The sequence below is a fragment of the Calidris pugnax genome, unplaced genomic scaffold, assembly GCF_001431845.1.
Source record: "Calidris pugnax isolate Ruff unplaced genomic scaffold, ASM143184v1 scaffold9, whole genome shotgun sequence".
In the NCBI taxonomy this organism is placed as follows: domain Eukaryota; kingdom Metazoa; phylum Chordata; class Aves; order Charadriiformes; family Scolopacidae; genus Calidris; species Calidris pugnax.
The window spans coordinates 8577132-8592705 of record NW_015090778.1 but is presented as its reverse complement, the minus strand read 5'-3'; the positions used below and the strand labels follow the sequence as shown (position 1 = coordinate 8592705).

Sequence of the window (15574 nt, the reverse complement as noted above, 5' to 3'; positions counted from 1 at the left end):
GAAAATTAAATCCATTACCTTGAAAAGCAAAGGAATAAATCACACCCAACAGGAAAGCAGGAAAAGCTGCTGCCATTTCAGTCCAATCTCAGGTTGTGAGAGCGCATGAAATTTCCCCTCATCAGTGCCACAAAACCAATTCATAGCAGGAGAAATCACATCAGCTGTTGTTATAATGCACAAGGTAAATATGCTCGATGAGTTTAACACTGCAGCCCAAGTATGAAGAACATCTCAAGCTGTTTGTGTTTCCAAACAAGAGCTGAGGGGTCAGAGGACCTGTGGGCAGGCTGGAGTGATGGATGGTGGTCCACGGCACGCTGTGCTTGGGTCTGCTCTTGTTATTTTTGCAACAGGATGTCTCTGATTACTCCCCAAATCGAGAATAAGGACGGTTACGTCTCATTGCTCAAAGGGAACATTTTTTTCAGAGCCTTACAAATTAAATAGGACACTGTAAAGCAAGCACTCAATGAACTATCAGGTGCTGTTTGTCACCAATCTAGCAACAGCAGCAGAAGATTCCCTGAGGGCATCAGTGGTGGGTTTGGGGCTGGTAAATAAGGTGTGTGTCCTCTTGTCCCCATGTAGAGCAGATCCCAGCTCTGCAGAGTCCTCTTGCATCGCTGCCTGTACAGTTTGACAGGCCAAACAACATAAAATATATATAGCAGGGGCACACTGAGCCACTAAATAAAGATTTCAGCCATAAAGTTGGCACAATGTGGAGAGGGCTTCACAAAGGATGGAGGATAACTGTTTTTGCAAATCCCAGCCTTCCAGAGATCCTTGCAGAACTGGTTCCTGGCTCACAGGGTGCTGCCTGGAGTGATGGTCAGGTCAATGCTGCCTACCTCCAACACATCTTGAGTGTCACCAGTATGATAATGACACTGTCCCCAGCCAGACCTCAAAGACCATGATGGCGTTGACGCTCCACAGAGCATTTCTTTGAGAGCTCCTGAGGTTCCTCACTGATGCCAAAGGAAGATGCAAGTCCTTGGCAACATGTAGAAAAGGCTGAGCCACAGGGACTTGGGAGCAACACGAACGTGTGTGCAGGGAAAGGAACACACACAAGTTGCCAAGATGGGGGGGGGGGTTGTGGTGTTTTCTCAAAGCGAAGGCTTCGTGCAGAAAGGAGGGGGAGAAATGATGGAAGCAAGGTCAGTTAGAATGGACAACTGATCTTAAACCTGAATAAACTTGGGGCTGAAGCTGCAAGTGGAGGCCACAAAGTGAAACACATGGGAATAATTTCTCTACGACAACGTAATGTTTCCTAATGAGCCAGCTCCATCAATTAGCTGATCTAAAATAGAGACGCCAGCTCGGCCAGGGACAGGATGACTCAGTAACACCAAGGACCTCTCACTGGGGGTTACCAGTTTGATCCTGGCCCAAGCTCAAAGCGTCTAAGAATGGCCTTCGTGATGCCACAACCTCTGTAAGAAATGTCACTGGTCTCAGTGCCGAGTCTCCGTGGGCTGAAGTCCACATCAAAGCCACCAGCGAGAGACTTTCCAAGGAGGTGCAATGAGCCAACAGGATGGAGAATTAACAACATTCTCACTCTTCAAAAGGGATGTCAAGCCATACAAAACCTGCTACTTACAGCTTCGTAAGAACTACACAAAATAAATACAAAGGAGAGAAAAAGAGAGAGAGAGAAAGAGAGAGAAAGAGAGAGAGAGAAAGAGAGAAGCAGCAGCCCCATTTGCACTGGGTACCACAGATGTTGCAAACCAGCAGAATTAAAAAAGTGGCAAATATTTCATGGTATGATGCAGCTAAAGAGAAGAAAATGTCAAAACTCAAATGTCAAGACAAATTTTGGGTGAGAACTCTGTACATACCCCGAGCTCTCTGGATTCCTTCCCGGAGCCAAGACACCGCTCTCTTACGTACAATTTATTCATCCCCGACTTGTCTGTTTTTGACTAGTTTTAGCATAACCACTTAAGGGTTTTATTTAATCAGCCAGGAAGGAAAGAGTTCAAGGAACACCAGGGAATATGTGGCAAAATATTACAAGGTTAGATCACTTGCACTGGGTTATTCTCCTCTGGCACAACACAGAAGAAATAACCCCAGTCAAGGTCTGCACATTCAAGGGTCTACAGGGAACGAGAGCAGCATTATTCAAGGTAAGTGACACTTTAAAGAACTTTAAATTAGCTGTTGACAGTCAGGTAGATAGATTGATGAGTGATTACACGAAGTCCCCAACATTACCATTTTGTGGTGAAAGCAAATATGAAGAGAGGGGGAAGTAAGAAAATCCGTTAAATCTGGTTTTGCCGATCTGTGATGCATTCACGTGACAGCGAAGTTCGTTTAAGGACACCAGAAACTTCTAAACCAAACTGCTTTCTCGGAATCAATAGTTGACAGAAAGTTTCCTAGCTGTATTCCTGACTCCAGAACCACTGCAAGCCGTGTCAGTAGACTACGATAAAAAAAATAATAATAAAGAAAATCCCTCCCATCATCTTTCTTTCTTTCTAACAAGTGTTCCTTCTCCCAGGGCTGAAGGACCACATGAAGTGGAGCAGAAGAGCAGCTCACTTGAACTGCACAATTAGGCTGAGTGACTGGATGTACAACAGATGCCCTCACCGCAGTTGTCCCGAAAATATGTTTTTAAATAAAATTAACTCAACTCAGGAATCTGTAATTAGCACCGTCTTCAAGAACAACTCGGAACAAGTTTATTGAAGTGCTCTAACTATTTACAACGAGAGTGAATTTACCCCCGAGGTTCTCTTTACTATTTTGTCTCAATTTTCTTGTAATTTCATCCATCACATTTTTTTCAGTCCTCCAAAGGTGATGGATAAAACACAGAAATAAATAGGACCAACTGTTCGCAGAAGCCTAAGGGAAAACATAATTTTGTTATAAATAATCCTTGGCACAAATCATGGAAATGCAATACTAAAATTGTTTGTTGAATCATTTATGAATTGGGCCTTCAGTTTTAGTTTGCAAATGAGTTAGAGGTTTTTGTTGATGTTCTTTTTCACTTGCTTTTTTTAGCTGGAAAACAGCCTCTGAGAAACTGCACTGATATATAATCCAGAAAACAGAGTGAATGAAGGATTTATTTTATTTTAAAGGGAATCCCTATGCTAACCCAGGGCTTTTCTGAGGGGGGAAGAAGGGATTTACTGATAGAATCATAGAATTGTCTAGGTTGGAAGGCACTTTTAGGATCATCTAAGATGTCCAACCATCAACTTAACTCTGATAAAAACCATCACTAACCTATGTTTCTAAGCACTACGTCAACCAGTCTTTTAAATACCTCCAGGGATGGTGCCTCAACCACCACCCTGATGGATGATGATAAACTAAATTATGGCAAAATTTTACTTTATTTTCATAAGATGCCACCATCGTGAGTCTTTACCCCAGCTTTAGGCTGTGCATGTAGAAGAGGCAGACAACGCAGTGTCCTACAAAACCACTAAAAAAATGAGTTGTAGATATCTCTGCCAGGAGACTCAAATGAATGTTTGTGATATAATGGATAAATGTGACTCCTAAAACCAATATACACTTTTGTGTTTGTTCTTAGATGTGAAATTTTGAAGATTTGTTGTTACAAACCAATGCAAAAGTCCAGTGGAACAGATCCGTGTGCTACCAGGCTGTGCACACAGTCGTCACACAGGAAGAAATGCCCAACACGAGTGGAAATTCTGCTGTTTCGAGAAAGTCAATATTTTAAAAGACAAGTATGTCCTGGTTTGAGGTAAAACAGAACTAACTTTCTGTTCAGTAGTTTTACTTTTTTAGCTGGGCCTCTTCTAACGAACTAAACTCTGAAATTAACAGCATGTTGTGCAGAAACTGTTCACTCTCACAGTGATAAGACCTGATCATGCCAAGGGATGGTGAGCAGAGAGGCTCTTGTTCATACTCATTGCTGTAACAACCAAGGTCAGCCAATTTTTGTTATTTGCCCCATTGGAGGGTCAGAAACAGAAAAAGCATAGAGGGCTCACACCTGTGGGGAGAAGCAGACAGGAGAGGTGACCCAAACTGACCAACAGGGTATTCCATCCCATCTGCCCCATGCTCAGTCTAAAAGCTGAGGGATCAAAGGGTCAGTTCCTCTTCCTTCAATGGCCAACATCCAAAGAGGATTCTGTCTGTTCATCTGCCCTTGATCCCGATCTGTGTGTTCCTTACTCCAGAGCTGGAACCCAATTCCCATCTAGTGTTGAAGTCTCATCTGGGACTTCCCCAGTGCCTGCCAGTGACGTGGTTCTGGGAGCTTGATACGGTTTTGTATATATTGTATCTATTTCATTTTTTTTTTTTAATTTTAATATTAACACTTAATTAAAGTAGTATTTAGTTCATTCTGAACTTCTAAATCTCCTTATCTCTCCTCTCTTTTTCTTGGGGGGGTGGAGAAGGAGGTATCTGTCATTGTGATTGCTCAATCCGGTAAAAACCACAACAAGGTGATCACCCAAACTCCTCACGTGGAAATTACAAACATGAAGAAATAGTGAAGAACAGAGAGGGGCATTTCTTCCTTAAGTCTTTTGTCTGAAATTGCTATTTTTCCCCTCATCTGAAGAGAGAGAGAGGAGGTTGGAGACAGATAAAAGCAACGCGGAGCCGCATTTCTCATTAGCCGGCGCAGGTGTGCGCAGCCTTACCTGATCTGTCCTCGCACCAGTGGTCTGTTTTTTGTCCTGTTCATGTTTGAGTCAAACGGAACCTCAAAGAACTGTAATAAAAAAAAAAAAAAAAAAAAAAGACAAAACACAAGAGGAAGAATCAAAATGAAAGGATGCCGGAAAGCATGCCATGCATGGAATGTACTGTCTGCATCTGCAGGTGCTTTAATCTCTAGTTTTGAAGGTTCAGAAATAGAAGGAAAATGGCAAACTCCTTTTAGGGAGCTTTGATAATCTGCGTTAATGCTTTTGGCATCCCCTTAGAAAGAAAATCACCTGGAGGACAAAAATAGTTTGCGCAAGTCCCCAAAAGGGAATTATTTGAAGTAGTTTCGTTCCAAATTCTGTTCTCCACTGGATTGACACAGCTTTTCTACACACACAATCACACGCACGCACAGCCCTGCCCCCAGTTTTATATTAATACAAACAGCCCTTGCAAATGTTGTACTTCTGGTATTTAAAAGACTTCTGATCCAACTTCTGAGAACCTATAACCCACCCCAAAATCAATCAACTCGTGTAAAAGGCTACCGGAACTGCACCGAGCATCCCGTTGGAGCGGCGGGGACCGCACACGCCATATGGTGTTATTTAATGTCACAACCCAATTTGACTTTAAAACGCTGCCTCTGGGAAAATTCAGGCAGCACTATCTCCACGCTAGGAATTCCTGCAGCCTTCTGCAGGAGCTACTTCATAAAGAATGTCCCTGGAAAAGCTGAATGATGCACTTTGCCATCCAGCAAAATGCAAAGCCAATTAGTTTGACGTGTGCAAAATAATAATAAAAATAATAAGGGTGTATTTACTTATAGAAAAAGTAGGATGTATTTATAGAGAGAACATTTTCTACTGACGTTATGTCTGAGGTTTTGGGGTAGGATCCCAATTATGGTGAATATGTCGGAAAAGTACCATAACAAATCAGAGTTTGAAACAATCAGACTGACGGGCAGCTCAGTGCAGTCCAACTGCAGAGGGATTTCAGGTGACTATATGATAAACGACTACACGATAAAATCTATGTTATTCCAGCAAGCTGATGTAACCTTTTACACAACGAGAGACAAAAATGAACAAACATCATTTTGACAACGCCACGTTACTGGTCTTGCTACTTAATGGGGTTGCATTCACAGAATCACAGAATCTTCTAGGTTGGAAGGGACCTCAAAGATCACCTTGTCCAACTGTCAACCCAACTGACAAAAATAGACACCCACACAACAAACAAGAAGCATCCCCATCACTAAACCATACCTCCCAGCACTACATCAACCTGTCTTTTGAACACCTCCAGGGATGGTGCCTCAACCACCTCCCTGGGCAGCCCATTCCAATGGCTGAGAACCCTTTCAGTGAAAATTTTTTTCCTAATATCCAGCCTGAACCTCCCCTGGTGTAACTTGAGGCCATTTCCTCTTGTCCTGTCGCCTGTGACTTGGGAGAAGAGACCGACCCCCATCTCTCTACACCCTCCTTTCAGGGAGCTGGAGAGAGCAATAAGGTCTCCCTTCAGCCTCCTCTTCTCCAGGCTGAATAACCCCAGCTCCCTCAGCCTCTTCTCATAAGACTTGTGCTCCAGACCCCTCACCATCTTTGTCGCCCTTCTCTGGACCCGCTCCAGCACCTCGATGTCTTTTTTATGGTAGGGGGCCCAAAACTGGACACAGTACTCAAGGTGGGGCCTCACCAGCGCCCAGTACAGGGGGACCATCACCTCTCGGGCCCTACTCGCCACACTGTTCCTGACACAGGCCAGGATGCTGTTGGCCTTCTGGGCCGCCTGGGGAATGCCAGGGACAGGGACACCGGGACCCCATCGGAGCCCTACAGGTGCCCATCAGGGGAAAGATACTTCATTTATGGGCACAGAAAGATCCCAGGAACCACCTTCCCCATCTATTACTTTGAAATAATGACTAGATAATAAATCTGGGAACCTCTGCTGTTGCTCCTATGTACTGCAAGCGTGGCAGGTATCGGATACCCATGGACCCCCCTGCCTAATGCAGCCCATGACATTCTCCATCCATGGGGACATTTTCAACCTCAGGTTGCACCACCTTCCTGATGGATTTAACCTTTCCCAGGAAATAGGTTACAAGAAAATCCAGCACAGGTACAAGAGAGTGCATGCACGTGCTCAAGCCCACATGTTAAAGTTATCCTGCTTAAGCAAAACTTGCTAACTATGCTCTAAAGCCAAGAAATTTGGCAGCAGGCATCATCTTCATGTTTCATCATGCTTCTGAAACTGTCCAAAGCTGGGAAAGAACAAGACTTGAGCAGGTTTTTACTCTTCTCCCGAGTAACAAGCAATTGGACAAGAGGAAATGGCCTCAAGTTGCACCAGGGGAGGTTTAGGATGGATATTAGGAAAAATTTCTTCACTGAAAGGGTTGCCAAGCCTTGGAAGAGGCTGCCCAGAGCAGTGGTGGAGTCACCATCCCTGGAGGTATTTAAAAGCTGGGCAGATGTGGTGCTGAGGGACACGGGTTAGTGGTGGGGTTGGCAGTGTCGGGTTGATGGTTGGACTTTGATCTTAAAGGTCTCTTCCAACCTGGACAATTCTATGATCTGCAGCATAAACAGTCACTCCCAGATACAACCGAAGTCGGTGGAGACCCTGGTTCAGAAGAAGAGCCAAGAGGAGCCTGTGGGGTGGCCACAAGCCCCCAGGCCCGGAGCCTGGCAGGTCCCTGCCGAGGACAGGTCGGGTCCACGTGGCTCCAGCCTTGAAGCGCCCGATGCCACACAAAGAACCTCTATAGGAAACCCCAACCAGTACCTTCAGAGCAAGGAGAGCACCACGGCTGGATCCGAGACCAGTGATTGCTTCTGACAGCTCAGCATTTTGCTAATGGTTTGTTTCACTGTTACATTTCAGAGACAATTATGTTAAATGAAGAAAAAATGTCATTTGACATCCGACTGGTAGAGCAATACAAGGGAAAAATTCTATACAGCTAAAATCATTCCTCCTGAAAATATATTGAGCCCTGCTCAGTTTTGCTTTTTTTTTTTTTTAAATAAACAATTTTCCCTTTATTTCTGTTTGCAAAGTCTGAGTGCCATGAGCTCACTTCCAGTTTAAACTTGTGCCTGTGAGGAGATTCTGGCTCCTTTTGACAGTATTTAAGCTTGAGGATAAAGGTATTTATTCTGTGTGCGATGGATAAAATTCAGAATAATGCCCAAGTGTGAAACTCAGTGTGTCTCAAACACAAAATGACTGAAATGAAGAACAGTTGGATGCTAAACACTGTTGAATAAATCAAACTTATGCAGTTATCAGTATAACCTGACAATGCCATAAGGACTGTATGAAATATTTCCATATATTTACTATTGTAGCTAACCCCCTGAACAGAATATAAATTTTGAACGAGAAACTTCTCTGCTGAGTTAAGTAGACAAAAAATGTCCGTGTCTGTTGTATACAGACACGGCTGCTCCCGAAATTAAGATTACTGCATGACTGAAGTCTGAATTTTTTTCGCTTTTCTAAATCTGACAATCGGAATAATCTGTTCCTGTCAACTGTCCGCACGCAACTACGTATCCGATTGAACCACAGTTAAGAAAAAGCCTTTTATTAGCAATGCCCCGGATTCCTTCACTGAGCTCGTTGCCGTTACATGTCAGCAAGATGCCATTTATCAAACTTCTCCCATTTTGCTCCCAGATGTTCAGCAAAATTCTCTCTCCACTTGAAATTATTTTCCCCTGATATTCCAGAAAAAAAAAAAATGAAAAAAATGCGCATCTCAAATATCATTCCACAGGAGTGAAAGAGCGAAGTCAAACATATTATCTCATGCCAGGCCAAGCCAGTGCTGCCTGTTTCAGCAAACAGTAAATTCAGTAAGATGAATCCTGGATAAATAAATATTTCAGAAGCACTCAAGAGGCTTTTTCCCCAGGAAGCCTGACTGCATCGGTTCAGCTGGACGAGGCAGAATATTATCTGCCCTCAGTATTTGGGAAGCCAGCCACCAAAAGGACAGACAGAGGGTTAAATGGTTAAATCTACAGCATCTAAAAATCCTCGAGTGACAAAACTTGGCACCAGCTTTCAAGACCCTCACCGAAATTTTAATCAGTATGCAGGAACATTTCAAACACGATGATGGAAAAAAATAAATCAGGCCAGCCAGTACTTTGTGGTTTATTTCTCTGGCAGGCTCATCAGACTCTTTGTGTAGATCTCATCTAGTTAATATACGGTAATTATATCTTAAACATCTAACAATTCTTAGATTGGCTGTCACATTACTGCTTATAACTGTTTACACTCATGGGGGGTTTTTTTCCTTCAGCTTTTTCAGATTGGTTTCCACTTTGTTTTTAAGTGAAACGTTAAAGAACGTTTAATTTCTTCAAGCTACCTCCTGGAAGCAGCAGTGACTGCAGAGGGCAGCTAATCACCCAGCCTTCCTGCAGGGTGCAGAGATTAATAATTTTATTTAGATTAAGGCAGGATTCCCCCAGCATCACCTTGCAGATGGGGATGGCACCACGCTACGCTGGTACTTCGAGGACAGGAGATGGAGAGAGCAAGAGGGTGTCCTGGGCCTTTCCAGGAATGGGACATCCTCTTGCTCTTCCCATTTAACACCAACACCACCTATTAAGTTTTCGAAGGCCTGGGCCTTTCCAGGAATGGGACATCCTCTCGCTCTTCCCATAGCATCAGTTAAACACCAACACCACCTATTAACTTTTCAAAGACAGTGACCTGACTATTTGCAGCTAATTAATCCAGCGGAGTGGAGGGAAAGCCCTGGGCACGTGCTGCGTTTGCCATCCACGGTCATCCCACGGGAGAGATTTTAACCTCAGAATTATGACAGCTCAATACTTTCACTCCTGGCCACACAAAAACATAAACAGAGGGCATTAAGACGAACAATATGTCGTGGAGTTTATCAAACAGATCACCCACACTTAGGCTAGGAAAGGTCTCTCAGACAGGGCTTCGGATTTAGAGTGTATCGAGCACCAGCCTGGCCCCCATCCAGGGCCAGCTCTAATCGGTGACACGTGGTGGAAACAGCAGCGGCTGAAATAGGCAGCCCGTCTTCCATGTATTGACATAACATTTTACTCTAATGCTAAACACATATTTACATCAGAACTGATAATCCCATGAGCCTAAAGAGGGAGCGGAACCCTGCTATTAAAAGACAATTTAATTCAAGGCAACTCCGAGGTTTTCCCATTGCAAAACCAGCCCTGCATCTGAGCAGGCTTCCATGGGCTCTTTGGCAGAAGAACTGCCCTCTGCATGTCCGGATTTCTCTCCAAAGGGCAGTTCAGGTCAATCTATGGCACCAACGAGTGAAGGAGAAGATGAGGCTGTTCCCACAGAGCAGTCACCTCCTCATGCACTGAAGTGCTGCTGGTCTCCAAAACCCTCCATGCCCGGCATCACGCTGGGGAGGTGGAGATGAGCTATGGGGATGGGTGTGGGTGGTGGCCAGAGCATCTCCTCAGCTAAAATCTCTTCCTGCAGAGCCAAGGAAACATTTTTAACACAATGCAAACAGTGAGCAGTACATCTGGACTCACCACTTGAGCACTTCACTGAATGTCTACAACCAGAGCTGTAGAGGCCAAGTCCTGCACATTTTGGTCTTGTCTAATCGGATGCTTCTGGGGTTCTCCAGTTTCTCCTGCACTACAGTGAGCTCTGATCCTCTTTGGGTTTCTTTGGTATTGCCAAAGAGCGAGCAGTCAACCAGAAACATCGTTGAAACACATGATGGAAACCAAAAAGGCGCATGAAGAAAGGAGGAACGGGTGGACCTAAACCAGGTGGAGAGGACGGGGGCTGAACGAAGTCTGGATACCTGGACAAAAACCTGAGGTGACCTTCCTGAGAAGGTGACACCCAGAAAGCCATTCCTCACAGCTGACCATGAGGACTCTAAATTCATCAGGTTCTAGCACCTCACATGAGGTGTCCTGGTTTTCCCAGAACATTCAAAGGGAAGTTGCTGTAACAGCACTGGAAACCCATCAGACCACGAAGAGCTGAGTTCCTTCCATAGCGAGTGCTTTTCCCCTCCATATTACCTAATCATTTCTACTCCTCATGTTTTCAGTGATTTATCTTACATCGTGATAAAGTAATATATAATTACATAAAAGGAGAAGAAAAACATAACATATAATTTACGGTAAACAAGATCAAAGTCAAGATTATTATTATAGGTTTTCTTCTGGTTTCCTTTCAATCACTTTTATAGGAAAACAACAAAGAATAATTAAAGTATATTACAAAGGTCTTTTTATTCAATTGTACACAGATGTGACTTAAAAAAAACCCACGAAGGGAGGGATTTTCAAACGCCCTCGTGTACTGATCTAACACGGTTCTCACTGAAGTCGGTGGCAGTTGGACTTCAATGGGAGCGGAGACAGCCCAAGACCGAGTGATTCTGACAATCCCACCCTAATTGTACAAACAAGGGGAGGCTTTAGAGATTGCTGGCTTGGAGATTGTATATTTGAGAATCATAAAGGGCACACAGCACCTGTTTGTCTTCAAGATATGAAAATAAAGCAAGGCAAATATTTTAAGGATTAGAAATAGCTTTTTTTTCCCTTTTTTTTTTTTTTTTTTGGTAAAGGCAGTATCTGAAAACCCTCTGGCTCTGCAGTTCCCGGTCTAGCTATAGATCTGCTTTAATATTTTCCATTTCAAAGAGGATTCTAATTAAAAATGAGACTGATGCAAGCCTGAACAATGCTACTTACAGAGAGAGAAGGGCAGCTAAACCCCAACCTGTCATGTCCCAGCGAACCCAAGAAAGGTCTGCCAGGTAAAGCAGCTGCCACGGTTTTATTTATTATTTTTTTTAAAAAAGCTTCCACTACAGACACATTCTTCTCATTACCCAGAGTTCAGAAGCCCATTGCTGTGTACAGGGAAGAGAACAGGAGGCAACTGCAAAGAAAAATGTTGATACCTGTTATTTGAGAAACCCCATTTTCAAGACGGAGAATGCAAAGCCTCACAGACTCCAATTAGCGCTGATTTGTCCCCCCAGATTAACAACCCACAGTGCAGGCTCCGCTTTGAAACGCTCAAAAGATGACATGATGCCATTTCCTTGACCACTTAGAAGCATGTGATTTTCCTAAGCATCCTCAGAGACATCCACTACCCCCAAAACTGAGAATTTTTGATTTTTCCCAGGTGTTTCCCTGCGCTGAGGTGCCCTCAGCTGGCAGCAGTGCCCAGAGTCCCTGGAACTACTTTTTTCCCCTCTCTATTTATTTTCAGCTCCTCCAAAACCTTTTAGTGAGTCTGACCAAGGAAACAGTCATTAAACTGTTACAGCTTAGTGTCCCCTTCTTCAGCACTTTGCCCAAGCACCACCCATTGGTGATATCACAAGTACCATCACGAGGAGTTTGGAAGGCACAGGACGCTGTTAACACTCAGAGTGTCAAAGCAACAAGGTCCTGATCTGCTGTTGCTCCATTCGTGGGTCCTGTCATGACAATGAGGGGTCAGAATGAGGGTGAGGATGATGGACACATCCCAAAACACAAAATCATAGAATGCTATGGGGTTGGAAGGGACCTCTGGAGATGATCTAGTCCAACCCCCTGCCAGAGCAGGTCCACCCAGAGCAGGTCCCACAGGAACATGTCCAGGTGGGGTTGAATGTCTCCAGAGAAGGAGACTCCACCACCTCCCTGGGCAGCCTCTTCCAGGGCTCTGTCACCCTCACAGGAAAGAAGTTCCTCCTCGTGTTTAGATGGAACTTCATATGTTCCAGTTTGTGCCTGTTCCCTCTTGTCCTGTCCCTGGGCACCACTGAAAAAAGACTGGCCCCATCCTCCTGACACCCTCCCTTTAGATATTTGTATGCATTGATCAGATCCCCCCTCAGCCTTCTCTTCTCCAGACTAAAAAGACCCAAGTCCCTCAGCCTCTCTTCATGAGGGAGATGCTCCAGGCCCCTCATCATCTTTGTGGTCCTCTGCTGTCCTCTCTCCAGCAGTTCCCTGTCCTTCTTGAGCTGGGGAGCCCAGAACCATGAATCTCCTGTTTTGGTAAAGAGGAAACAGGTTGGTTGACCACCAACGAGGCTAGCTTTTCTCACTAAAATCATATTTTGCTAAGAAGTTACTGTAACAAAAATGAAATAATAACAAAAATAAACCCAGCTTACTGTATAAGCTGTTCCATTTGCAAACTGCTGATGCTGTGAGCCACCAAAACTGTGTATTCCCGAGGTCTCGCGGAGTCAGTCCCAGCCCCAGGGGAAACACAGGCTGGATACTGCCAACGGGCTTTCGCCTTCCGTGATCCCACCTTGGAGAAAGAGCTTCCACGGGAAGAAACACTGGCTTCTGGCCACCTGCCAAAGCCTTCTACTAATATTAAATATGTACCATCAACAAATTCTTTTTATTTAGCGCACAAACAAACTGCAAACAAAGCTCCCTGCTCCAAGCCTTCCTCCAGTCCCGCTTCCCTGGAGGGCAGGCACTTGCCCATCAATGTGTTTGGGCTTCTTGAACCAAAGAAAGCAATTTCCAAAGCACTGAATGTCTTCCCATCTTTTCCTTTTGGGCACAGATGGACTTGGTCACCATTAGGCTCTTCCTTTTCATCTTAAAATGAAAATTGCTAAGAAATGTGTTTGAGGTCTGAGCCTCCAGTTAAATAAACACCTCGTGCCCTTCCCTTGTGCTGACCCAACCAACTGCACCCACAGAACAATCCGATCTGGCCAAAAAACCCCAAATCACTAATTTTCTGCTGGATATTTTTGGGTTTTGATCTGTCACTGGACGAGGTCACCCAGGACACCAGAACAGGAGAGGGAAAGGATGAAGCTGTGGCTCAGCCCCCACCACTGGAGATGGTGCATCACATACCCCAGGAGAGAAGCACAACCCAACGGTGTGTCTCCCACACAGGGGTTAAACTCTTCTCTCCGTCCAGGCTCCTGGAGATAAGGCAATGAAGGAACATCCATCTCCACACATTGTGTTGTCCTGGTATCATTAGGGGAAAACTTGTTTTATTCCTACCCACGCACACTTCCCCACCGGGCTGTGATCACCCCAAACCTGTCCCCAACCCGTGCAGGACGTCTGCAATTTTTAGTGATGAATTATAAGCAGATGTCAGACGCAGAGGTACTTACTTTCTGCTCTTCAGGAACTATTTTACTTCTATATATTTTAGGAACAATTACTAGAGCCGAAGGAAAAAACCCAACCCTTTATGCCTACCCCAATACACTCTGAATCACTCTGCAAATCCATTTTCTCAAAGAGATTCCTTTGTATTAAATCATATTTGTCACAACGCCAGCATGCCATGAGTGCAACGTATAATTTAAAAAACAAACAAAACTTCAAATAACAATCTCTTCGCTGAAGATAGGAATTGCACAAGGTCAGTATCTGGTTTAAGTTACTATATGTCCTAAAATACCCAAGGCCAGGTCCTCTGGACACAGTGCAGCTGCTTTGAGCAACACTGCAGATAAAATCCGATACTGAAGATGGCTTAGACAAATTCCTGTGGTGGAATAAAGCTGTTACTTGGGAACTCTTAGGGAAGTATTTCTGCCGCCCAACGCAAGTGCTTAAGTCAAGCAGGAGATCCAGAGTCAAACGGGTGTCTCCTCCAGATGGCAAGTGAGAGCAGAGAGAGGTGGGAGCTGGGCTAATTGAGATGCAAAGCCTTAATTGCTCTCTGGTAACTACAGAGGGATGGATCCTGAGCTCCAGCCGGGGCAGTTGTAGAAGGGGCAGGTACCTCCCAGCCCTCCAGACTCTCAGTATGGGCTGCTTTTCAGTCCCCTGGGACTACTAGAGAGAGCTATAAAACAAAGCAGCCCCGCGGCTGCCCTCCTCTTGCCCAGGAGATTAGAGCAAGGAAGTGGAAAGGTGAGATTTAAATCACTTCCACACGTCTCCTGGCTCCATCCCATGTGTCCAGGATCCAGGTCATTTTAATCAGCTTTTTATAATTTGTCACTCCAATGATAAGAATACTAATCCACCGCAATGTGCTTCCTGCCAGGCACCCGAATATTAATCCAGAAACTGCTCTCTTATATCACACGGAGACGTGTTGCTTTAACTGCTTATGGCTCACACCTCCCGTGAGCGATGCTTTTCTCCTTACAAGACAGACAAAAGTAGCACCATACAGAAAGCAGAAGGCTTGCCTGCTTTTGGCTATGGGAAGGTTATTTATGTAGCTGCATACCCATAAATTACTTATTCAAATCATCTTTCAGTTTTGGAAATAAATTAATTTTAGTACTTGAAGTTACCGGCACCTGTGAAAAATAATTTGCTTTGGTCCATCTGTATTTGGGAAAAGAAAAACCTCCAGCTCCTCCTGGCCGTAATATTATAAAACAACCCAACCAAAACCCAAACCCAAAAAACCCACAAGGAAGGAAACCTGGGAACACTGTAATACAGCCAATAAAAAAGCCTAAATGTGAACACGGGTGTGAAATGGCACCAGAGTTTATGGACATGCCTCAAACTCAGTCTGATATCACTGCCCAGCCCTGGCAGAACTGATCTGCTGGACCTACCCACAGCTCAAACCTCTCAATATTAATAAATTCATTCCTCAAGAGTTATTCCTTCAAAGTATTTAAAGAGCTGATAGCAGGAAGAGTTTCAAGTCACATTTTTTATATATGGCCCATATTGAGAATCTCCCGGGTCTATAGGAGAGAATTTACAAGTATCTCCTTTACAATAAAACGTGAAAACAACTTTTCCCTGTTGTTCAGATGTCTGAAAAAAGGAGCAAGAAAACTCTGCGGGGGATTTCATGATTTACACTTCGCTGGCAAGAGAACAGCCTCGTT

General features: G+C 44.3%; 1 protein-coding gene across 1 annotated transcript in view; it reads right to left on the bottom strand.

Moving 5' to 3' along the window:
* LOC106893085 (protoheme IX farnesyltransferase, mitochondrial) overlaps window positions 1-15574 on the bottom strand; it is a gene marked incomplete at its 3' end in the record, with an annotated part of 94123 nt that overhangs the window by 16276 nt on the left and 62273 nt on the right. Inside the window, exon 5 of the mRNA XM_014950699.1 lies at window positions 4677-4747. Within this exon, the coding sequence (XP_014806185.1) occupies window positions 4677-4747 (71 nt within the window). The remainder of the gene's footprint in view (window positions 1-4676; window positions 4748-15574) is intronic.